The sequence below is a fragment of the Panulirus ornatus genome, chromosome 31, assembly GCF_036320965.1.
Source record: "Panulirus ornatus isolate Po-2019 chromosome 31, ASM3632096v1, whole genome shotgun sequence".
Lineage (NCBI taxonomy): Eukaryota > Metazoa > Arthropoda > Malacostraca > Decapoda > Palinuridae > Panulirus > Panulirus ornatus.
In genome coordinates, this window is record NC_092254.1 from 997,501 (window position 1) to 1,024,798 (window position 27,298).

General features: G+C 44.2%; 1 protein-coding gene and 1 long non-coding RNA gene across 7 annotated transcripts in view; one reads left to right on the forward strand and one right to left on the reverse strand.

Moving 5' to 3' along the window:
- The window catches only part of LOC139758648 (uncharacterized), a 184,611-nt gene that overhangs the window by 127,490 nt on the left and 29,823 nt on the right, over positions 1-27,298 (reverse strand). For 3 of the 4 annotated variants that reach the window (XR_011714881.1, XR_011714888.1, XR_011714883.1), the window contains one exon: positions 17,039-17,113. The exons of the other annotated variant lie outside the window; for it this stretch is intronic. This is a non-coding gene — a long non-coding RNA (uncharacterized lncRNA). The remainder of the gene's footprint in view (positions 1-17,038; positions 17,114-27,298) is intronic. 4 annotated transcript variants of the gene reach the window in all.
- The window catches only part of LOC139758642 (ras-related protein Rap-1b-like), a 143,423-nt gene that overhangs the window by 101,425 nt on the left and 14,700 nt on the right, over positions 1-27,298 (forward strand). For all 3 annotated transcript variants that reach the window (XM_071680184.1, XM_071680186.1, XM_071680185.1), the window contains 2 exons: positions 25,010-25,080; positions 26,437-26,572. In XM_071680184.1, the coding sequence (XP_071536285.1) occupies positions 26,480-26,572 (93 nt within the window). In that variant the 5' untranslated portion in view covers positions 25,010-25,080; positions 26,437-26,479. The remainder of the gene's footprint in view (positions 1-25,009; positions 25,081-26,436; positions 26,573-27,298) is intronic.

The following is a 27,298-nucleotide window of genomic DNA, read 5'->3' on the forward strand; positions in this document are numbered from 1 at the left end:
GAGGTTAATGGCCATTACTGTGTGAGATATTGTTATGGATTTCCTTAATAATGGGACGAATAATTCTGTCTTCGAGTTATTACCGGACAGGCTGGACATTCTGTACTGTGTGCTGGTATCCCATTATTTCATCCTCCCTCCTAACCATTATTCCTGACACATTAGCAGACCATAAACCTTCAATAGCCAGTCGTCTGTGTAAGTAAGGGGTCAACTGTACCTCACCTGCCACCTGTTCATCTCAGGTACTGCTTCTCAGAACAACATTCAGAGTTTATTATAATAATCCATTACTGATGTATCGTCACCCCTTAACATCCAGCCACACAGTAGTGAGCAACCATTATATCAATATAAGTATTTAGATTCTTCATAATCAATTTTTATATCCACAAAGAGGAACAAACACTCCATAGCGACTAATTACACCGATTAACGACATACACACCACAGTCATTACCTCATTAACAAGGAGTACCGCCACATCAAAGTCCTTCCACCGCCTCATCATCCCCTTTAAACAGCTCATGACATCGTTTCAACCGCCATTAACCACTCATTAATGGTCTGGGGTCATTACTAAACTCCGTGTAATCTGAGAGAGCGGGGATGGGCGAGCCTGAGGCACAAAGGGTGCTAATGAGGGTGTCAGCCTAATTAATGGTTCGTAATATCAGCTGGGCAGACGGGACATGCAGCCTACTGCTGTGCAGGCAGCAGCTATGTGCTGCTGGGAGCTAAGTACCGGGTGCTAGGCGCTGGGTACTGGGAGACAGATATCGTGTACTGGGTAGTGGATGCTGGGTGCTGAACTAAGACACATTAGCATCTATCGCTGCTGTATAATACAACAGCATCAATGAATTCCAATAACGTGACAAGAATTACACATAAATTTCCATATCCGAGCCCGCAAGACAACTCACGCTCGCTCTTGGATTGACTCGTTTTTCCTCATTACGTGAACTGTTTCCCGCGCATGATCCCGCAGAACACACTTACACAGGGGCTTCTCGTGGCTCTGGTACACACAATTACATACATATTCTAGGACCCCCAACCTTAACCTAGCCCCCTGTAGGCCGACCTGATCAAGGACAACCTTCAATTTAATCCTCAGATCTTATTGTCCTTACGACATCTCGAAAGCTTGACACAAAGTACGACATACAATATCTTTTTATGATTAATCAAAGCCTCTTTTATGGGATAGTGAATGTCTACGGGAGAGCGGACTAGCTTACACAGATACCTATAGCTAGCAGAATGTCAAAATCTGCCGAAAAACAAGAAATCAAGAAATACAGCCTAATGAAAGGAAGACTTGTTCCATTCAAACTGGTGTAGACAAATGCACCCTAATTCACTGCAGCAAAAAAAAATTATAAATCACAAATGTAAAATGCTTAGCTTGCCATTATTTAGCAGTACAAAAAGAAGGCTTTACTAAGATCATCATCAGTAACCTAAATCATGTAATGTCCACATGCTTTTCATAAAGCAAACAGAATGCTACATTCTTAGCAAAAAATATGAACCATATAATACCCTTGTCACACCCGATCTAGAACGAATACAAAGAAAGCCAACAACACTAATGTTGTTGCTTAGAAATGATTCTTGTGAAGGAAAGTTCATAGTCTTAAGACTATTTTTCTATTATCAAAAAAAAAATCACAGACTCTGAGATCAAGCCGAACTTTTCAGGTTACAGAATTATGAAATTAAAGATGTAACGCTAATTTGGGCAAAACGTTTTCCAGCAACACAAATACCCTCACAAAATACATGACTCAAGACAACGGCCTTCCCCAAACGTGGACATTCACCAGGACGGATTTCACCAAGGATGACTTTCATCATGAATCCTGGCCGTCCGCACGTGAGTGATGCTTCATACGGACGACAAGTCCTCACCTCACCTCACCTCTCATTACCAGGGAGAATCCTCAGGCACCTCTCAACACCACGTTACAGGGATGACCCACCCACACCAGCGCCTCATCACAAGAACTTCTCCAGAGCTTCACCATCACACCTTCAGAACACCACGACACTCACCAGGAAGACACTCTTCATCCAACATTTTCGCAGGAACGTCTTCACCAGCAGTTCACCAAGAGGAGGAAGATCTCCCCCCAAGCTTCGTGCGAGGCCCATCCTCCTCTGGACGACCTACAGCACCACGACAACCAGCAGAAGGAAGGACCATCACGAGGATGGGGATCACCAAGATCACTAGCCAGGCCGGGCGCCACAGGACGGTAGTTTGGGATGTGTCGAAATTATCATTCTTTGGCGTCCGGCAGGGTTAGTGGACGTGCTGCTGCTCTCCTTCCTGCGGCTGTTTCTAGTGTCTTTCCCGACAACGCTGCTTTCCCTCCTGCTGCTCCTCCTCCTGCTACTTCTGGTACTACTATTCTGACGACTGATCCTGCTGCTGTCTACACTGCTGCTACTACTACTACTGTTCCTGTTGCGCCGTTCATGCCAGTGCTGGGGATGCTGCCACCTGCTGCTCCTACTACCTCTACCACTGGTCACTCTTTGTCTTATGCAACACAGAAGAAGAAGAAGAAGAAGAAGAAGAAGAAGAAGAGAAGAAGAAGAAGAAGAAGAAGAAGAAGAAGGAGAAGAAGAAGAAGAAGAAGAAGAAGAAGAAGAAGAAGAAGAGAAGAAGAAGAAGAAGAAAAGAAGGAGAAGAAGAAGATGAAGAAGAAGAAGAGAATAAAGAGGACGAAGCAGAAGAGGCCAAAGTACAAGACGAGGAAGCTGAGGGTGAAATATACAAAGTCTATTCGTCATTCTCAAACACCTTGTCAACCATTAATATTTATCTAAACATCAGACATTCTTGGGTCATCTTTTGTTGCTAGTCTCAACAACAGATACAGGCTTTTTTTGAACGAATGATTGACAATGGAAGTATTTTCTCCCACTGTTAAAGACTATAAACTATCTAGTGACCTGATTACATAGTTACCTAACATAACAATGGTTTCTATATCTATGATGCTTGCTACCTGGTCTGTATGTGTGTGTGTGTGTGTGTGTGTGTGTGTGTGTAATTACATGTCTTATTTTTACGCTACAGAAAAATAATCACATAAATAGAATTAAAGAAAATGTCTTTTGCCCTGAATAGCCAACATGAATGTTAAACTAAATCTCTTTACTATAATAATATCAGAAATGTTTCCAGACAAAAAACAATTGTCAGTAAACATGTAACATTTAATTATAAACATCAGTGTAATAACCATATACAAAATTATCTAAATAAAGTAGACTGTCATGAGCGTGGAACTACAAACTAAAATACAGAAATGAGTTGTGAAATGCCGGGATGTGTTTGTGACATACCAACCTGTGTCACGGGGAAAGATATACTGACATCGATGGCAACACTGACGTTACTTATGGTCACAGGTGTGTAACACTGTTGGCGATGCTGACTGCAAGTAATGCCTACAGCTGTGGAGACACCACTGGCAACACTGATTGTAAGTAATGAAAACGGGAGTACTGACACTGCTGGCAACACTGACTGTGACAGGAGCACAATTGCTGACACTGCTGGCAACACTGACACTGCTGGCAAGGTTAAATAATGAGGGCAGGTGTCGACCTCCACATGTTGCCCGCCTGGCGGCCCGTGAGTACATACATCTGCTGCCGGCCAGCCTGCCTCACCCTAGCCTCGTCCTGCCTTACTGAGGCCAAGCTAAACCTGAGCTAAAGCTTTCGGCGGTGTTCCTTTAGCTTGACGGAGCCGAGGCTAACCTAACCTAACCTTGCCCAGGGGAGCAAATCTAAGCCTTCCTTAGCTTACTGTGCGCGATGTTACCACCATTGAAAGGTCAGGTCAAGGAGCCGGGGCTGTACACTCAATGCTCGCTAAGCGGAGGTCATGAGCGGTAGCACATGTGGAGGCAGGTCTGGGTGGTTCATCATGAGCGGTAGCACATGTGGAGGCAGGTCTGGGTGGTTCATCATGAGGGTAGCACATGTGGAGGCAGGTCTGGGTGGTTCATCATGAGGGTAGCACATGTGGAGGCAGGTCTGGGTGGTTCATCATGAGCGGTAGCACATGTGGAGGCAGGTCTGGGTGGTTCATCATGAGCGGTAGCACATGTGGAGGCAGGTCTGGGTGGTTCATTATGAGCGGTAGCACATGTGGAGGCAGGTCTGGGTGGTTCATCATGAGCGGTAGCACATGTGGAGGCAGGTCTGAGTGGTTCATCATGAGCGGTAGCACATGTGGAGGCAGGTCTGGGTGGTTCATCATGTGAACGACCATATAATCAGTGTGCTGGAGGAATGATAGAGTCACGCCTATGAAAATAAAAATGAAGGGGATTTTCATGGCAATCTACGGTGAGAGAGAGAGAGAGAGAGAGAGAGAGAGAGAGAGAGAGAGAGAGAGAGAGAGAGAGAGAGAGAGAGAGAGAGAGACGAGAGTTCGCCATATGGCGGGGTTCAGCGCGGAGAACGCAAATAACAGACAGACAGACAGACATGCGTGGAATGATTAAATTGTACACTGAACATGTACATCGTCACCCTGTGCAGCCAAACTTCCATCCATCTTGTACATTATCACTCTGTGTACCGACACCCTGTACATCACCCTGGCAACTTGTATATCCATCCTGCGCGCCGCTAACCTGTTCAATTAAAGAATGAACATAATCACTTTGTGCACCATCATCCTTTACAGTATCAAACTGTACACCAGTCGGCACTGTTACCTCGTACAATTGCAATGTACACGCCACCTTGAACATCACACCTGGCCAGCCAGCCATTAATTACACTAACTGGCCTCTCACCATTCAACGATGCCATCAAGGGCGTTTTGTTTATTTTATAAAATGTGACTTGTATAAGCTTGTGTTATTCTGACGCTAATTGTGATTGCTTTGTTGCCAGGTTATGTAAGCATCGCTGATTAAAACGACTCCCATAGCTTCTATTAAGCCTGGTTATTATATATATATATATATATATATATATATATATATATATATATATATATATATATATATATATATATATCATCAAGCAATTCTGTAATTACAATTTCGCTGGATTAACCATGGCCCCCGTTTTCTTCAGGCGTGACTCTGAACATAGACTTGCCAGTGCTTCATGACATGTTGGTCGTCATGTGTTTGGTCATCACTGATTATCTGATATTTCCTCTTGCTGTGAGGGTTTGGCCGGTGCTCTCCAGCAGACCCCTTGCCAGAAAGCTCTCCATATTGTTACATTCCTGTGTCAGTGGTTATCATGGTCTCCCACTGGGGTGGGCACAGCTGTTACTTGTGTTCTCTCGAGTGTTACAAGAAGGCAACGTGGCACGCACAGTCTCGTGATATGACCTAGTTCTTAGCTATACATGACATACACATGTATAGCCCTGGTGAAAGCATCGATCAATCATGGGTCATCCACCAGGTGGGAACCAATAAGCCAACTAAATTCAAGTTTAGAAATTGTTCGTTAGGAGAGGATATGAACAGCATTCCCGTGTCCTTTGAGGCCAAACGCACAACATAATGCTATCACACAACACACGCCTCGACTTTATAATGGATTACAATGTACGTATGACGCCACTGTGAAGGTATGAACAGGTTCAAACTACACTAGTTACCAGGCCAGTATGCTAACGAAAGAGAACAAGGTATATAGGTATCTGTCCAGATGAGGTGGTGCGTCCCAGAGCCGAGTCCAAGCACCGCTCACTGACTGACTGACACCACAGCAGTCTTGCCAACAACACTGACTGACTGACACCACAGCAGTCTTGCCAACAACACTGACTGACTGACACCACAGCAGTCTTGCCAACACGACAGTCTTATTTCTAAGGAGTTCATCCCGTCCCTGCTGCAGGAACACCTATATATATATATATATATATATATATATATATATATATATATATATATATATATATATATATATACATATATATATGTGTGTGTGTGTGTGTGTGTGTGTGTGTGTGTGTGTGTGTGTAAGTATTGAAATCTTGAGGTGTAGGCGATATACAATATCTTCTTTTCATCCCAAGTTCAATTTTGATTAGCACAAATCAGTGCATTATTTTGATGGTGACAACCCGTGCATGTGTGGTGTTGTCCTCATCACCGGCACAATACACAGTCTTCCCCCCCGCGACCCTTGACCTGCTCTTCTGTCCTTCACGTCATAGCATCGCTTAGCAGTTGTGTGACCTCTTCCTCTCCGGTATGGTGACCTGACGGTGACCTGATGGGTCGTTTTGATGATCCACGAAATAAGAGTTTTCAATACCCCTCCCCAGGATGATGGGGTTCCCCCGCTCAAACACCGGAGGTAAACATGATCATATCATCCTTGTGGTACACCGAGCATGATAATGTCAACACATACCTCATCTTCATCACCAGGGTTTACTCGGTAATTCATTACTCTCTTATTTTCTATCTAGTATTTACCATCTTGCTCACGGTACTCGAGTCTCAGACCCATCTAAAGTAATCCACTAAAATATATCAGCTCCTTAAACCCAACCCCCATGTTAAGACTCGTAAGAACTCTCAAAAAAAGTACCCCCTTAAATATACTTCAGCTCCCACAACCCGTCCCTTCGATCAACACTCCCGAGAACCCTAAAAGACGGGGAAAAAATTGAGAGAAAATAAAAATCATCAAACCTGCCCCCGAGCCAACCTCACCAAGGAGGCCCCAACAATATATTCTTCGACTGCTTTACCCCGTTACCCCAATTATCAGAGAGAGAAAAAAAAAAACATAGGTTTATCTCCAGCCTCCTGGACCTGGAACTATGGCCTGGGAGATGTCTCCACGGGAAGTTTCCAGCCACAGACCTGGGAGATGTCTCCAACCTATAGTTTGTCCTCTCCTGTTCTTCGTCCTCCAGTCCGCTGTGTAATAAAAATCTTTTTCGGCCAATAGAAACGTTTCTTACGAGGTCGTTTATGACCTCTGTTAACCTCTCGATCGCGACGGTACGACCCTTGAGCACGTCAGTGCCACCCCCCTGAACACGCACGTCGTTACGACCCTTGGGTACGACGAAAGGCCTGGCCTTTGACCTGGCTCTTGAGTCACTTCAAAAGCCTCGTCATTATACGCTAAGGTGGGGACCCCTCGAACCTAAGGGACCCAACCGTCGTGCAAAAGACGATAAAAATACAAATATAAACATTTTTCTTCGTACGTACTACGTGGAATACCGTGGTCGTCCAATGTTTCAGACCCTCTGGTCATGGATGGCTAATTACCACCATCCACCTTCCCCCCCATACCAAGTGTATCTCATTTCTCTCGTGTGGGGGAAAATATGACAGCGGCAGTTTTGTACCTGCTCCCTATAAATTACAAGCCTTCCGCTACCTGTGGCTTAGATATTGTATATTGGAAGAAAGGAAACCTTCTTGTGAGCAGGGGCGGCCCAAGGGTTGATCGACGCCCCTGAGGATATCTGAGCTATACCGTGTAACAAAGACCGGCTACATAACCCGCCCGTTAGAAAGACCCGTAGCGGCCTCCCTGCCGGGGCTCTGAGTGTCTGTGTGTGTCTTTTCTACCTGGCGAATGATCGTACGTGAGGATGTCCGTGCGCCCGGCAGATGATGCCGCTGCTTGACCACCAGACTCCCTCCCTCCCTCACCCTCGCCTTACGCTCATAACTACCTCCATGTAGGAGGTCTGACAACCTCAACACACACGTCATGTGCATTTTCTTCGGGTCATTCCCCTCTCATCATCATATGTCCAGGAAAAACGTTTTAACATTAACGACCGATTTACAATTTCACCTGTGAGGCATGAAATGTAGGTCTGGGTGACCTACTTTCACTGGGATACTGAAGCGTCAAGTAAAATAACCGTACATAAAGCAGTAACATTCAAGTAAAACTTAACCATGGCAAAGGCGACAAAAGATAACGAAACAAAGCCACGATGCAGTACTGACCAATCAATACACGCGATGATATGAGACCAACAGACCAACAATGATGACCAACAGACGTGTCTAACCCACCAATGATGTCAAATAAGAAAAGGAATCAAAATTATGTAGGAAAGAAACTAAACCTGTGTTCCTTGCCGTAACTAAACCTGTGTTCCTTGCCGTAACTAAACCTGTGTTCCTTGCCGTAACTAAACCTGTGTTCCTTACCGTAACTAAACCTGTGTTCCTTGCCGTGACTAAACCTGTGTTCCTTGCCGTAACTAAACCTGTGTTCCTTGCCGTAACTAAACCTGTGTTCCTTACCGTAACTAAACCTGTGTTCCTTGCCGTGACTAAACCTGTGTTCCTTGCCGTAACTAAACCTGTGTTCCTTGCCGTGACTAAACCTGTGTTCCTTGCCGTAACTAAACCTGTGTTCCTTACCGTAACTAAACCTGTGTTCCTTGCCGTGACTAAACCTGTGTTCCTTGCCGTGACTAAACCTGTGTTCCTTGTCGTAACTAAACCTGTGTTCCTTGCCGTGACTAAACCTGTGTTCCTTACCGTAACTAAGGTTGAAACGTTTCCAATATTAAATCATAATCAACCCAGATGTTCATCATCTTCGAGGGCTGGTCGATAAATTGGGTATCTGGCCTAGGCGAATAGTATGAAAAAAAAAAAAAAAAAAAAAAAAATATATATATATTCCCTGGGGATAGGGGACAAAGAATACTTCCCACGTATTCCCTGCGTGTCGTAAAAGGCGACTAAAAGGGGAGGGAGCGGGGGGCTGGAAATCCTCCCCTCTCGTTTTTTTTTTTTTAATTTTCCAAAAGAAGGAACAGAGAATTGGGCCAGGTGAGGGTATTCCCTCAAAGGCCCAGTCCTCTGTTCTTAACGCTACCTCGCTAATGCGGGAAATGGCGAACAGTTTGAAAGAAAAGAAAAAAAAAAAAAAAAAAAAAATATATATATATATATATATATATATATATATATATATATATATATATATATATATATATATATATATATGGGTAAATAATGTAAATGAAATGGCCTTGATTATGGCATTGAGATGCACGTGCTGCCTCAGCTAAGACCATAAAACTCCACCTGTGTAAAACATCATCGTCACGAGGATCTTTGCGTGTGTCTCGCTGTGTTCACGTTGTGAGGGTTAACATGGACAAGACAGCACCACACTCAGACCTTGTACTGTCTACAGCACATTGCTGCTTACGTAACAACATGGACACCAGCAAAGTCGATACGGAAGGAACTGGGAAATGTAGGGCGGTCGTCACTGACACCCCTCACCATAGAAAAGGTTTTGTCTGGCCCCAGGGATGCTGCTGCTACTGCTGGACCGGAGGAGTACCGCATTGCAGAGCAGCGTGACCCAGAACTGTGCTGGTGGTACATACAGGATGAGGGAGTAACGTCCAGCGTGGACCTCGGCAGAGTAGAGAGGTTAGGGCTCAGCAAAGTCAACTACTCTCCCCTCGCTCACTAACTCAATATCATCAATTATCCATCGTAATTCCACCACGCCAGATGCACTTGGGTCAGAGCGAGGCGACGCCTGAGAGTGTCTACCTGACTTTCTGAGGACGTTATACCTTCATCAAACTGCTAATGTACGAGGAAATGAGCAGATCTACACACCATTATGATGACCTGGCCTTTGACCTGATCTGTTTATATAGTTTGTGTGTGTGTGGTGTGTGTGTATATATATCAATAGACAGACATAAAGATAGATAAATAAATAAATGGATAGATAGATACTTACATACATAATCAACTACTTTCATTAAACCAGTTTTAACAAAAATATAATTCATTTAGTCACATCAGGAACTGTAGCGCCCGACAGTGTACTTATTCAATATTACCAATTGATAATGAGAAACATCTATCATGATTCCCCGGGAAGGCAAACCAGGCATTACGGGTCATCTTCCCTTAACTGTTCCAGGAATGTAACGTTTTATTATACAAACTCAAATAACGAGCGAATGTAAACATAGTAGGAGGGGGGGGGGGGGGGGGGTGTAGCCTTGAGCCTGAGTGGACGGGTCGGCTAATCACCAACTCTCAGATTCTGCAGTGAACGAAACTTTACGATATACTGATTTGTCGGTATTAATGTCATTTTTTTTTTCTTTTTGGGTGTGGGTGTGTGTGTGTGTGTGTGTGTGTGTCTGTGTGTGTGTGTGTTGAAAGACGCACACACATACCCATAACCATACACACACACACGCTTGTCATACACACACACTGTAAGTAATCCGTGATGATCACGCCGGCCTCACACTTCCGCTAGGAAGTATGACGACCTAAATTACCTGGGCTAATGACCAGTCCACAGTACAGGTGGCGGGTCATCAACTGGTGCTGACTAACGAGGAAACAACGTTACTGGTGATGAGTCACATATGTCACACACACACACACACACATATATATATATATAATTCATCTCTCTCTCTCTCTCTCTCTCTCTCTCTCTCTCTCTCTCTCTCTCTCTCTCTCTCTCTCTCTCTCTCTCTCTCTCTCTCTCTCCATGTAAAGAAAATGGACTCTTGACCACAAATAACCCAACAGCAAACCTGTCACAAATAAAGTGCACCAGGAGGACTTGACTTTCATACAAAGAAAAGTCTTGCCCACCCTCCCAAAATGTAAACAAACACAATGTTGCCACCCTCTCCACCGCCATATAAACAAAGCCGGCGTTGCCACGTCTTCCATCACGTCAACAATGGCCGACCACACTAATTCCGTGGACTGAAAATGTTGCCAGCCATTCCCTCTGGCTACGGGCTTCAATAAAGCATAAAATTTCGACGAACCAGAGGCAGAGGTCAATTAATAACTGTCAGGCCCGGGGGAAGGGGGGAGGGGTGGGGAAGGTTTTCCGTGTGACACACTCTGTGTTGTCTATTACCGGGACAATACTTGACCTAGTGGGAATAATTCCATTTGTTCATCGGTAAACAATAATGAAAATGGACATGACGTAGCGCAGGCCCGCCCGGGTCTGAGCCCGCATGGGTTTGAATCCCGGGCGTGGCAGGAGGCCCACACCCATCACAGGTGTACATCCTCACCTAGGGATGGGTCAATATGTAGGTACCGGGCTCAGGCTCGGGTGTGTGTGTGTGTGTGTGTGTGTGTGTGTGTGTGTGTGTGTGTGTGTGTGTGTGTGTGTGTGGACACACATACGTAAAAATAGGGTATTTATATACAAGGTTAAGAATCGAGGCAACACAGTGTAAAACTCTCACGTAACCCAGTGATCACACAGGATAGGTCGGCAGGAAAGAAACAGCGACACACACACACACACACACACACACACACACACACACACACACACAGAGTAATAGCGTCACCCGGCCAGGACTTATGAGCACCAGAAATTAACCTCATTACGTCCCTCCTTGGCGGGTCAAACTGCACCAAATAAACTGACCCTAAAGTTGTGGGGCCACAAGGCTTAGCTTCCCACGGCCGCTGCCTAATGATGTCCGCCGCTGATGCACGCGGACGATATAAATAAATTACGTAGCGCTGCCAAGATGTGCGCGCGCACGACCGTCAGGAAAGAATATAAACAAAAATAATTGAATCTTAAGAGTCGTGTGTCACTAGAATGATACGACTCAGGAAGATACAGGTAAGTAAAGCACACTACGAGATAATAAACTCCCACAAACTAACATGAGGCAGGAGGGAATAAATCTCAACAAAATAATATGTAACAAGATAGAATAAATCACAATACAGAAATATGAAGAAGCCGAGAATAAATTCATTCACAACAAAGTAATCTGGAAAAGACAAGAATAAATCAGCATCAGGTCAAGTGTCTTACATCACGACCCATTACCTGACCCAGATCTCGCGGGTTGTTTACCTGCACACGCCGTGCAGTGTGACCTCGCCTCCTCCTCCCACGTGAGCATCATGGAGGCAGACGCTCGCCCCTACCTAACCACCACATCCTGAGTGGTTTGTTCCTCCTGGTACATAACTTTCCGAGCCTTTATGAATGGCTCCAGGCAATCTGTGAAACCATCTAGTTGGGTCTCCGATATTCTTATACCCTCTATCACCTGACGTAATGCAACTTTTAATTTCAGTGGTACCACCACAATACAGTCTTCCGTGCCAGTCGTGCCATCTGGTTACCACCTGAGTGTAAGCTGAGGGTGTTACGTGTATGTGTCTTCCTCCTGCGCTCGACGGAGCACCGCCTCTGCCATGTCAGTCGTTCCCAGCGACTGTGGTCGTGGACGTCCTGACCCCGGGGACCTTCGCACACTTCCTCAACGGTGCAATATCGTTCGACCTTCAGGGTGATGTTAGCAGAGCAGAATTCTTCTCAGCCTTGTAAGGCGACGTTATTAGTCTTGCGTGTCTTGACGAGGAGCTTCGTGGAGTCCAGCCTGCCATGGTTCAGCAGGAGGCACCTGTTGTTCCGCTGTGTTCGCTGAAGCCATGGTCGCCAGACTCTACTACTTCACGGCTCTCAAGTCGTTCTCACGATCACAACGGCGTCCGTGTCTGTCCAGTATTCTTATCTGCTCTTTAATCTTTTTTCACTTGCCCAGTAACAGAGTTCCTGAAACTTTTCTCCGGTCAGATTATATCATTCTCTGTGGCCCACACAATACCTGATGACGACCGTCACCTCTGAGTCTTTTGAGGATAATATTTCCATATAATCATTCTGGTTTCATCTGCAAACAATGACAAAAGGCTGTGGCTCGTATCTATATATGTAATTTTTTCCATACATATTCGCCATTTCCCGCATCAGCGAGGTAGCGCTAACAACAGAGGACTAAGCCTTAGAGGTAATATCCTCAGTTGGCCCCTTTCTCTGTTCCTTCTTTAGGAAATTAAAAAAACGGGAGGGTAAGATTTCCAGCCCCCCGCTCCCTCCCCTTTTAGTCGCCTTTTCCGACTAAAATTATATATTCATCATACTTAGTCGCTGTTTCCCGCGTTAGCGAGGTAGCACAAGGAAACAGACGAAAGAATGGCCCAACTCACCCACATGCACGTGTATATACATAAACGCCCACACACGCACATATACATACCTGTACAATTCAACGTATACATACATAAACATACACAGACATATACATATATAAGCATGTACATATTCATACTTGCTGCCTTCATCCATTCCCGTTGCCACCCCGCCACACATGAAATGGCACCCCCTCCCCCACCCGCGAGGTGTGTGTGTGTGTGTGTGTGTGTGTGTGTGTGTGTGTGTGCTGTAAGTAGGGTGTAATTGAGGCAGGAAGGCTGGAGGGGAGAGTCTATAAGGGGGAGGTTGGGAGGGAGGGTGCATGGCGTCCCGTCTCCTGGCTACACACCACACCCGGGAAAGTCAACTCTCCCGGAAGGTGGGAGGTGGGTGAGGGAGGGAGGGAGGGAGGGGGAAAATATGGGGTAATGAGGGAGGACGGGATAAGGAAAACAGGGTGGTGCCTGGAGTGAGGGGAAAAGACAAGTGATGGAGTGGTGGAGAGAGCGAGGGAGAACTAAGGAGGACACTACCGCTACCCGACCAGTGAACCAGACCCACGTGACCCGACCAGTGAACCAGACCCACGTGACCCGACCAGTGAACCAGACCCACGTGACCCGACCAGTGAACCAGACCCACGTGATCCGACCAGTGAACCAGACCCCACGTGACCCGACCAGTGAACCAGACCCACGTGACCCGACCAGTGCACCAGACCCCACGTGACCCGACCAGTGAACCAGACCCACATTAATATCCGTCAAGATACATTATCAGGTAGCAAGTCGGCCGTGTACCCTGTAATATCGTTCAGGCAATTCTACCAGCTCATTTAATACTGCCCAAAACGTTCCTCCCAAGATCAAACGTTGCCATGTTGTGTTGCCGGGGGAGGGCCAACTGACGTGACATATTATGAACCAGGGGATATAATATTTCCCGAGATATTTTTCCTCTTTTCTTTTCGCCAACCACTTAGCCAACCCCACCAACACTACCCCAGTCCACAACCTTCACCCCCACCACCACCACCACCACTCATTCTCCCACACTAACAACCTATGTTCACCAACACTTGAGGAAATTTTAGCGAAGGTGCTGCAGATGAGGACAACAATCCTCCCATGGGAAATACATTCTCTCTCTCTCTCTCTCTCTCTCTCTCTCTCTCTCTCTCTCTCTCTCTCTCTCTCTCTGAGTCAAAGAGTGAGCTCCTCATGACCACGTCACGTAAGGGTACCTATGCCCTTAAGGTTTCAAGTCTCAGTTTAAGTCACAACAAATTATTCTGCCATGTAACCACCATATAACACACTCCAACATTCGCACACTTATCATATTAACGTTTTCTTTCACTCCTCGATGCAATTACATTAAAAATACCTTACTTCCAAATATAGTCACATAAACAATAATTTTCAGTCAAAATAATATCTTCCTTCGCAAAATGTAATTAACATAATCTACATACCAGTCAGATTATTAAATTCTCGATAAAATCATATGAACACTAACTTATTCCCTGAATGAATTATCAGTTTACTTCCAGAAAAAAAAAATCAGGTCAACAGTGATGTATTTCAAAATTAACTTTAATTAATGATCTCATGTCAGTGAGGTAGGTCTAATTACTAGACCCTCACAGGATATTACTTTAGCGTGATCTTACCCCTACAGGCCAGTTAATTACCAATCAATTCCTTCTCCATGAGACTCAAACTCCATTAACTCCCTCCCATATGACACGAGGATACCATTAGACTTCTCCCCTATGAAACTCCATTACCATTAACTTCCTCCACTACAAAATGACATTACTATTAACCTCCAGATGATACTACACTGGCATTAAATTTTTTTTTTCATATGACATTACTATTAACTTCCAGATGATACCACACCGGCATTAACTTCCTCCCATATGAAACTACCCTACCATAACCTCCCCACAACACGTCACCAACACTAACTTACTCGCTTTCAGGTCTCCAGCAACCCTGGACACCTGTAACGTAATAAATCATTTACACAATTAACGATAAAATAAAACAAAAAAAAATCATGACTTTTTTTGGTTTTAAACTCAATTATCCCAAAATTTCCCCTCAATCCTAACGTTCTAAGACTATGGAGTTATACCACAATTGTTCGTTCAGTCATTCCTTAAAGAGATCCTTCTTCCTTTTCCTTACTTCACAGAGAGTCAGTCTCGAGGGAAGTAATTGTGAAGTAGCGACCCTTGATACGACTGATTATTAGCCTGTCTGTCGCGGCCGATTTACAGTGCTTTACCCCAGCCCAAGATGGTACCCATCTGTCTACCAACCAGAACAGTCGGGTGATCTGTGGGCCGTTTGCCCGCGCCGGGGTGCGAACTCGGGCCAGTGGATTCGTAGTCGACAACGCTAACCACAACACCACAGAGGCGCCTTTGAGTGATTATACTGTGTTTAATTTTTGATGCACACGAAAAATACAATCTGTCGTTATGTTTGCTGTTTACGCACATACAGTCATTCCGGGGCTAACATCACGCAGGAGAATACAGTTGTACAGTCGTGTTGCACAACACAAGATGGTGTTCAAGACTTTCCTCCCAGGGGTTATGGGTTAGGAGGGATGGCCTTGATGACCTCCTGCACTGGGTAAGCCTACAGCCATCAAATAATGAGCCGACCAATTTCACGAATAATTACCTTAACAAGTATAAATAATCTATGTTATATTCTGACTCTTACCTTTAATCTAAATATCTTTCACCGTCACTCTATCGTATCATGTTGTCCCATCCTTCTACTTACCTTCAAGGGGCTGGCTCCTTCCTCACACTGCAACAAAACAAGAGGATTCCCGGGATCCTATCATTCCCAATGGTTGACCACAACTCTCTCTCTCTCTCTCTCTCTCTCTCTCTCTCTCTCTCTCTCTCTCTCTCTCTCTCTCTCTCTGATGTTACTGGAGCCTGTGAGACGAACAAATGATTCAGCCAAGAAATTCTCTGGGTGAGGAGTGGCCTCCCCCGTGGACAATAAACCTCAGCAGGACACAAGTGGTAGTATCCTGCATTAGTCTACGTGAAACAAGTTCCTCTTGAGACTACAATAACTCGAAGAGAAATTAAGATTTCCCTCTCACTGGGGCCCCTCCCTCCCTCCCTCTGCTCTCAACGAACCGGCACATCTTCAAAGACAACTAATTTCCTTAGAAGAAAAATTCTCGCCTCAGTCTGCATCTTGGATGGTGAGGTAGACAACACACATCCCTGACCACCTTCCCTGCAGGAGTGAGGGAAGGGTGGCTGGTTCACGCCTCACCTCCACCACTTCGCTAGGAAATGATGGTCTTCAAGTTTACTTTGGTCTATGAGAGGAAAAAATCACTCTATACCTTACTAGTTCACGAAGCGAAGTCGCTTTCGATATCAACTTCATTTTCAATCAATCATTACAATATCAATATTCAATATTTCAAAAAAAAAAGTGTCCTAATTTGAAATGTATGTATTCATGCACATAATCAAAATTCATTTTATTTCTAAATGTTAAGTTCTAATATATCTGCTTTCAGAAGGATACGAATAAAGATTATAATTAATGTCTTCCATCTGAATTTGGTGGAGCGTATTAAGCCTGGGCTGAACCTGTGAAAAGGTATTAACCGGACGAAATTTTGGCGCCAAATTCCCACAATAGTTGTTGATAATTCCAATACCTCCATGAAATTCAACCCTGGAACGTATCCCGAAATGTCATCAGAAGCAAGATACATTTTCATTGCATCAGAACTATAATGAATACAAAACCTTTCAGTGTGATAATAGCGCTTCACAAAGGCAAATAAGCAACACAGGCCAACAAAAGTACACAAAAAAACTCTCCCCCATAACACACAATTAGTAATCAAACAACAACGTCTGCAAAAAGTATTTTAAGCGCAGTAAATTTGTTTTTCAGTTTGACCTGCTGGGTGCGCTTATTACACCGCTCTAGTCCGCTTGTAACCTTACCTCTCGTTGTCCTAACTGCACTGCGCTCCCGGGCGTACGATTCCTCAATTATTACCACCAACCTTGGCCTCTGACCTTTGAAACCAGAAAGAGAAATTATTTCAAAGTTTGAAACCAGATCATACATCACCTGTGACGTGTAACATGTAAGGCATTACTTCATAATGATAATAATAATAATAATAATAATAATAATAATAATAATAATAATAAAAATTATTATTATTATCATTATTATTATTATCATTATCATTATTATTATAATTATTACTATTATCATTATTATTATCATTATTATTATTATTATCATTATTATTATTATTATTATTATTTTTTTTTTTTTTTTTTTTTTTTTTTTTTTTTATACTTTGTCGCTGTCTCCCGCGTTTGCGAGGTAGCGCGAGGAAACAGACGAAAAGAAATGGCCCAACCCCCATACACACGTACATACACACGTCCACACACGCAAATATACATACCTACACAGCTTTCCATGGTTTACCCCAGACGCTTCACATGCCTTGATTCAATCCACTGACAGCACGTCAACCCCTGTATACCACATCGCTCCAATTCACTCTATTCCTTGCCCTCCTTTCACCCTCCTGCATGTTCAGGCCCCGATCACACAAAATCTTTTTCACTCCATCTTTCCACCTCCAATTTGGTCTCCCTCTTCTCCTCGTTCCCTCCACCTCCGACACATATATCCTCTTGGTCAATCTTTCCTCACTCATTCTCTCCATGTGCCCAAACCATTTCAAAACACCCTCTTCTGCTCTCTCAACCACGCTCTTTTTATTTCCACACATCTCTCTTACCCTTACGTTACTTACTCGATCAAACCACCTCACACCACACATTGTCCTCAAACATCTCATTTCCAGCACATCCATCCTCCTGCGCACAACTCTATCCATAGCCCACGCCTCGCAACCATACAACATTGTTGGAACCACTATTCCTTCAAACATACCCATTTTTGCTTTCCGAGATAATGTTCTCGACTTCCACACATTTTTCAAGGCTCCCAAAATTTTCGCCCCCTCCCCCACCCTATGATCCACTTCCGCTTCCATGGTTCCATCCGCTGACAGATCCACTCCCAGATATCTAAAACACTTCACTTCCTCCAGTTTTTCTCCATTCAAACTCACCTCCCAATTGACTTGACCCTCAACCCTACTGTACCTAATAACCTTGCTCTTATTCACATTTACTCTTAACTTTCTTCTTCCACACACTTTACCAAACTCAGTCACCAGCTTCTGCAGTTTCTTACATGAATCAGCCACCAGCGCTGTATCATCATTATTATTATCATTATTATTATTATTATCATTATTATTATTATGATTATCATTATTATTATGATTATTATTATTATTATCATTATTATATGAAACACCTGAATTGCCATGGCCAGAATTCGAACCCATGTGGGCCCAACCTTCATGATTCTCGACAATCACATTTTCAAATCCAAATAGAAAGTTAATTTGTCCATTAAAATCTATTGATAGTGCGATCCATATACCTAACCTATTAGCCCAGTCTATCAAATCCTGACCTGTAATGGAGATACGATCAAGCTATTGTTTTCATTAGTGTAACAAAAATAGATACAAGGTTAACAGTTCATAAAGCCGAAAGTTATATATCAATTTACAGAAATAGCAACACAATGGCTTGATGTACTGTATGCGAGTCGCGAATTTAAAATCTAAAAGCCATGAATCCCTTGTCAAATATATATATATATATATATATATATATATATATATATATATATATATATATATTATCCCTGGGGATAGGGGAGAAAGAATACTTCCCACGTATTCCCTGCGTGTCGTAGAAGGCGACTAAAAGGGAAGGGAGCGGGTGGCTGGAAATCTTCCCCTCTCATTTTTTTTTCAATTTTCCAAAGGAAGGAACAAAGAAGGGGGCCGGGTGAGGATGTTTCCTCAGAGGCCCAGTCCTCTGTTCTTAACGCTACCTCGCTGAGGCGGGAAATGGCGAATAGTATGAAAAAAAAAAAAAAAAAAAATATATATATATATATATATATATATATATATATATATATATATATATATATATATATATGTGTGTGTGTGTGTGTGTGTGTGTAAATCGAAAGGCCCCTTTGCTAATATGGTATCATAACCATGCCATTATGACAATCATCGTTAAATCATCTGTGGTTAAACCCATAATAAAGAAGGTCGTAAATATACTTTTCAGATTGTGTTTACACATCTCTGTTATACTGTTTACTGATCTCAAGTTACAGTAGGCAACACATTTCGGAGGGTTCAATTAAACATACTACACATATATATTGTTAGCGTGATTCTAATGACCTTAAATTAAATACCTTAAAGCAAACTTACATTAAGGATCATATCCTCTTTAGCACCACAAAACGACCCCCTGAGGAGGATGGTACGACCCTTAGGTATGATAGTCTGACCTCCGACCTGACCTTTAAGGGTCAGGTCTAGCAGCCAGCCCATTATACCTAAGGGTCGTACATCGTCCTTAATGAGTGTCTAAACGAAGCTTTTCCGATGACCTCGAAGTGTAAATAACAATGAGTCCAGTAATGTATGGCTCAGAAAATAGTCATGATAAGGTTGTCATTATGAGCCACGGCTCACAAGATCGTCACATTATGAGCCACGGCTCACAAGATCGTCACATTATGAGCCACGGCTCACAAGATCGTCACATTATGAGCCACGGCTCACAAGATCGTCACATTAGCATGACCGCATCATGATCACACGCTCACGAGAGGACCACAACATCCTCACAACATCACGTCTTCTCTGCTAACGCCGGCACATCATCACCACAACATTACCATTAAACCAACACAACATCTTCGCCATACCACAACATCCTCACCAGTGACATCGGCCGCCACGTGACATTCATCATTCAATCATGACAACAATTTCACCCAGATTAACCAGGATGTGTCGGCCCAGCTGATGAGTAAACTTAATGAGACTGCTAACCCATCCAGGCTGCTTGACCCTTGACCTTATCCAGCGACTGGAACACCAGAGAGACTGATGCAATCCCTGGCCCGCTATACAAGACAAACAAGTAATAAACAAATGACTAATGATACCAGCCAAGTCCAGCTACAACGTTAAGTGAATTATCAGTTAATGAATATAAATTATTCAATGATTATTTCCAGATGTTGAGCACGACGCGACGATGCCACCCTTGAGCGGAACAGCACGACCCGTGGGTAAGATGGCTTCATGGCCAGGTCAGAAACCAGGCTACCATACCCAAGAGTCGTACCGTCGTGCTCAAGGGTCGTACCGTCGTGCTCAAGAGTCGTACCGTCGTGCTCAAGGGTCGTACCGTCGTGCTCAAGGGTCGTTCCGTCGTGATCAAGGGTCGTACCGTCGTGATCAAGGGTCGTACCGTCGTGATCAAGGGTCGTACCGTCGTGATCAAGGGTCGTACCGTCGTGATCAAGGGTCGTTCCGTCGATCATCTTGTCGTGCTCAAGAGGTTACGACAGCCAGCAGCAACGCCACCACACCACCAGCCCCGTCGGGAGAGGGGCCACCACATCACCAGCCCCAGCCCCGTCGGGAGAGGGGCCACGCACACCACCAGCCCCAGCCCCGTCGGGAGAGGGGCCACGCACGCCGCAGCAGGAGCCTGGGGGCAGGGGTGTTGGGCTGCCTTCCTGACTATTGTTTCCATCCCCCCACCCCACCCCACCCCACCCCACCCCACCCCACCCCCAACCAACCAACTCCTGCCTCTAGCTCTCCCGTTTTCCCTCTCCTAAAGTTCTTCCCCATCTTCTCTCTCATCATCATCATCATACTCTACTGGATATGAGAACCTTTAAGCAGACCTCCGGCCGGTCGAGACAAAGGTACAACAGTCTTCTTAATTCCACAGCCAACGCCTGAGTCCAGCAGACCTGTACACAAACAGTCTTTGTGAGGAGTCCAGAATCTTCCAGTGTGATCTAAGATGGCCGCGTGTCAGCCTGCAAGGTCCAGCACCCCCTCGGTACTGGCCAGTCTGCCAGGTGAAACATGAGGACATGAGATACCACGTACTGGCTGGGGAAGAGTCGATGACGAAAGAGGGTACAGCACGATGGAATGAGGAAGTCAGAAAAGGTACTTCCTATGAAAACTGCAACATCTTAAGCGATGATGAAGTGTTTATCAGAAAAGAGTTAAAAGGAAAAAAGTGGAAGAAACCTAAACAGAAACTTAATATACCTCAAAATGTTACGAGAAAAGTAGAGGTGGAAAATGGAAGAAGAGTAATGTAGTGAAGCAATCTAGAAGACCTGCTGCACAGACAGAAAATCAGAAACAAGAATAACAGACCATAATAATAATAATAATAATAATAATAATAATAATAATAATAATAATAATAACAGATAATGCTGGAATATTTACAGATGTACTGAGAGTATGTCACGTAGAGCAAATTAAGATATCTACACATGTCTGAATAGGAGGAGAGTGGAGCGAGTGTCCACAGGAGTGCGATCCTAAATTGCTAATCCAATTATGATGAAGCGAGGAGGGCGCCTCCAGTGCAGACTGACTTGTACAGTGGGTGGAGTATATCCTAAGTGTTAATATCATACAGAAGAGAGTTTACGGTATGGATCCCATGAAAGACATGAGCAGTGTCAACTTTGGGCCACGTGAGCAGTTCATGGCCCGTGTTGAGCACAGGCCACCAGCCCACACCACACTTGACACTTTCCTGGTGGCTGGCCGTCTCACCTCAACAGCATCCCAGCGGACGCCTGGGAGAACCTTTGACATATTCCTTTGATGTTGACGCGTGTGTAGGGGGGACTACCCCCCCTACTCAATCATATGTGGCCTGTAGCCCCCTCGTCAGGCAGGCAGACATGTGGCCCCCTCGTCAGACAGGCAGACATGTGGCCCCCTCGTCAGACTGGCAGACATGTGGCCCCCTCATCAGACAGGCAGACATGTAGCCCCCTCGTCAGTCAGACAGACATGTGGCCCCCTCGTCAGACAGGCAGACATGTAGCCCCCTCGTCAGTCAGACAGACATGTGGCCCCCTCGTCAGACAGGCAGACATGTAGCCCCCTCGTCAGTCAGACAGGCAGACATGTGGCCCCCTCGTCAGTCAGACAGGCAGACATGTGGTTGCGGGCCTACAGAGCCATGAGAGTCGGGCCGTACAAACCCTCCAACAGGTCGGCAGAACAACAAAGCGTAAAATAAACCGTATAATTTCCAGATATTGCTGGAGTGCGAGATGTGAGGGTATCATACACAGGGTCTACCTGCAGGAGTCCTGGCAAGCCGGGTGACACCATTATGGGTAGGTCTGCTGGGCGGTATCGAAAATGTAGTGCACGGCGGAGACTGCCTTCTGGCCACTGTCTGTACCTACTGCTGCCAGCCAGGCCAAGCACAGGCACACAGACAGATGAAGACACGTGTGTATATACAAAGAAGAACACAAATCACAATATATAATTACACTACATACTAAAACAATAATAATAACACACACACACAACTCAGAGGCTGGCCTCCACAGTAGGTTGCCTATAACTCTCTTTTATAAGTTAAGAAAGTTTTCTGCACCCGAGTAAAATAGAGTCGTGTCTTCCTTCCCGCAGCTGAATATTTACATAGCAGGCAGGAGGAAACTGGGAGCCTCAAGGCTTGGTCATGCTAAGCAAATAATGCGGCGAGTTTATATATATATATATATATATATATATATATATATATATATATATATATATATATATATATATTATCCCTGGGGATAGGGGATTAAGAGTACTTCCCACGTATTCCCTGCGTGTCGTAGAAGGCGACTAAAAGGGGAGGGAGCGGGAGGCTGGAAATCCTCCCCTCTCGTTTTTTTTTTTTTAATTTTCCAAAAAAAGGAACAGGGGGGGGGGGGGGGCAGGTGAGGATATTCCACAAAGGCCCAGTCCTCTGTTCTTAACGCTACCTCGCTAACGCGGGAAATGGCGAATAGTTTAAATATATATATATATATATATATATATATATATATATATATATATATATATATATATATATATATATATATATAGAGAGAGAGAGAGAGAGAGAGAGAGAGAGAGAGAGAGAGAGGGAGACACGCAGTTCAAAGAGCAGTAGATATGACGTAATGTGAAAGGAAAAAAACTCCCGCCCACTCTACAGTGCGGCGGAATAGGGTGGGAGGGGGTGAGGAGGTTGCCACAAAAAACTTTAAATGTCATCAGCTCGATTCTAATAATAAAAATACTTAACCCTTTTCTTCATTGGGATACAAAGAGAAGTAAATACAAATATATATATATATATATATATATATATATATATATATATATATATATATATATATATATATATATACTGGCACCAGCTGTGCTACCACTACAATATTTCTATTATCTTTACGCCCTCAAGTGAGCACAGGTTCAACGCCATAAGGGAAGACACTCCTAATGAGAGTTGTGCAACAACACAAGTTACGTCGTGGAAGACCATCAGTAATGTGCATAATTCATCTATAATACATTACCATGTGTGTGATGATGTAAGATAATCACCACAACACGACCATTCATTCACCACGAATGTAAGGGTCGTACCGTAGTGTCAAGGGTCGTACCGTCGTGCTCAAGGATCGTACCGTCGTGTCAAGGGTCGTACGTAGTGTCAAGGGTCGTACCGTCGTGCTCAAGGATCGTACCGTCGTGTCCAGGGTTGAAAACTCTCAACATGTCTTTACCTGTGACGACCCTTGACAACTCGCTCCATCCATTTTTCACATTCTCCTATTAACATTGCACTCTGGAATACTTTGTGTTGTTTTTCTTATTTACGAATACTACCTCATCATCCCGTTTGCTAATTATCTGAGTAACAAGAAATATATGTTCTATACATATGATGTTATACCTAGCAATTAATCCCTTTCCTGGACGGCGAAATGCATCCTCTTTTGATCCTTTCTAATTAAATAATTATATATGGGCAGCGAGGGGTTTGAACCAGCGTCCCCTCGTTCCACACATTAAAGGCACCAGCAGACATGACGCATGATGGTTGTAGCCCTGAAAGTTATGGTGCAGGGCAGCGTGACAGGGTTTAATGACACCTGACACAGCCATGGGACTACGACACATGCCTGCCCTAACGTTATGGAGGCAGGCACAAGGTTTACTATCCCGTAAGACAAGCATGATTGTGTAACCTGTACACAGATATAGGGCAGAGGCTGGGGTTTACCCGACCTGCATCACCGACTTACATACAGCGATGTAGCCAGAGTTACTGAACGGAGGGTAAGGGTAAAGAAAACATATACTAACAAATGTGATAATTATGACAACCTCAGCAAATACCACGGTCGATAACCCTGACAAATGACCATAACAGATCTATCATTATTACCACATATAACTCCGGAGCCACTTTGACGGGGTTGCTGCAGCTTCAGGATGTTCCCTGACGAGTGTGCACTGTCAGGGTGACACTGATACAACCTTAATAAGGGTGAATTCACCAGCAACCTAGAGCAGGCAGAATCCGGTAACACCGGCTGCATTTGTAAAACAAAAAATTTACAAGATCACATTATCTAAGAAATTATACACATGTAGTACCATGAATGGAAAAAATCTAATTATCAATGTAACAAATATAGCAATAAATGGATCAAAGGTCACTATAAATGTAACACGTACGATAATTGTACACGAAAATCATGCTTCCCAGCAACTGCAAATAAGCAAACTATAGTGTACTGATGGCTCTATAATCATTACATTTAAACAAATATATAAACAGAAACAATAATTACCAGCTTACTCTGACTTTCATGCACTGGTATATATTAGTCTCATATCAATTAAAACATTCCCTCAAACTATATTTACTTTTCCACAGGCTGGCCGGCAGTGCGGTACGATAACTGCCTCATATGGCAGTTGGGCTCGCAGTTCTGCCGGACGTAAGAGGTTTGTATGAAAGTTTAAACATTTATTTTAATATGTATGGAAAAGTTAATGCTCTGCCTCACTGTAAACTGTCAACATAATAAATGCAAACATTCTAATCTATCTCTCTTTTTTTGTGGAAATGAATTAGGATAGTGATGGAGGCGTGATTGAAGTCTGGTTTTGTTAATCATTCCATTTCACGAGATAATTAAAAGCTAAATGATGAGAATACTAATCACCACTCTGCCCAAAGGATGTGGCTCTGTGTGTGTGTGTGTGTGTGTGTGTGTGTGTGTGTGTGTGTGTTAATTCTATTACGAAGCCCACACACAAGCCTATCCTACCCTACTTATTTGTAATCTCAAAAAGCTGATCAAATCTGAGGAACATTTTGTAGGACAGGTTCAGCAAAATGTAACATCCCGCCTGTAAAACCATTTCTTGACAGAGTCGTACTGACCTCGTGTTTCGTACCTTTCTGACCCCACGAACTCCTTCCTACGACTCTATAGGTAGGTATTGAGTCTGCCTGTACGGCCAGATCGAGAAGTTCCGCCACGAATTCGTAACTTCACACATTCTTGTGCCATCATGGCTCCATTCCTCAGAACTTTCTCCAGCGGATCTAGTGATTCAAACGAGCAAACCAAACTGCTGGAACAATTCCAGACTGGTTGAATGATAACTGTTTTTGTATGTCACGGGGAAAGAGATATAAACTCGTGTTGCTCACTCTTTACATCTTGTACATATGTATGTACTATGTATTTACACTCGAGGGGTCCCATTAGTGAACATTCTTTCCTAGAAGGGGTTTGTGAGGGAGAGAATTTTCTACCTTCATCCATCTTTTCCTCCTTGAGAGGATCTTGTGAGTCCTGGCTGGGGCACTTCCCAGCAATATCATCGTCTACAGCTTTGACGACCAGCAAATACTCCCCAGTCGCTGAGGATTTGTGAAGATGTAGTGTGTCTGTACTCACTCTCGCTCTTTCACACCATTCATCATTTCACTTCACTTCTCTACAGATAACACTGTGTCCGAAACTAGAATTCTTGATCTAAACAGCACTGTTGTTCCTCTGAAACACAAACTTCCACTCACTCTCCTTTGTACCTAAGGATTAAGACATTTTTTCCTGACCAGCACAGCCTACCTCTAAGGCCATGCATTTGAATTCTATACAAACAATAGGCATGGGTCCAAACATGGGAGAATTGGTTCACATGTTACCATTCCATTTCCTCGTCTTCTTGAGCCTCCCAAAGAGCCTGTAGCGAGCATCTGGAATGAGATGGCTGACCCACAAATATCAGAAAATTCCTCGTCCAATTTCCTTTATTTTTTCCCCCTTCCCCCGCCCCCTCGACCAGACCGGTGCGTAACGCCTGGGGCTCTTGAGGTGTGAGGCGCTGAATGGAACTCTGTGGCGGGTGCTTCCCTCCGCAGTCCTTCAGTGTAACGGGGATGATGAAGGCCCGCCACTTCGCCAGGCGCTTCTCTCTACAGGTATGTATGTAGCACTGCCTTGCTTGCTGCCGACACCTTCCCCTCCTGCACTAGTGTTGTCTTGGTTCACACTCTCGTGCTCCCTCCTACAGCCACCACTCCATATGAGCCAGGGCACGACCGATTCTGGCCTGTGTGTGATACGCTCTGATTCTGTTGTATGGGAGACGACCTGATTCTCCTGTGTGTATGTGAGACGACTTAATTCTGTGGAGTGCGTGAGGCAACCTGATTCTGTTGTACGTGAGACGACTTAGTTGTGGTGTGTGAGGGAGGGACGCTACTGCTGTGGCCTGTGAGCGTCACACGATGTAACGACTGTCACACCTGTTGTCATGGTCTGTTAGCGTAACATACCGTAACGCTGTTCAGTAATCCTGTAACGCTGTGTAATATAGATTGATATATTGTTGAAGAATACACTAGCAATGGTCTTAAGTCACTCTTGTGTAGTAATGTATATATATATATATATATATATATATATATATATATATATATATATATATATATATATAGCCACTCGAGATACCCGAGGCATGGTTCTCCGGGTTCTCCAGGACCTGGCTTGGAATCCTGGCCCGGATTTTTGGGTTAATATCGGGCCTCGCATATGGCATCAGCAGAGCCTGGCTTTCTGGGTTAATTGGGCTTAGATTACTGGCTTGTCCACAACCAGACTAGCACGGTTAATTGTAGTCCGGCTAACTGGGATCTCCATGGTTT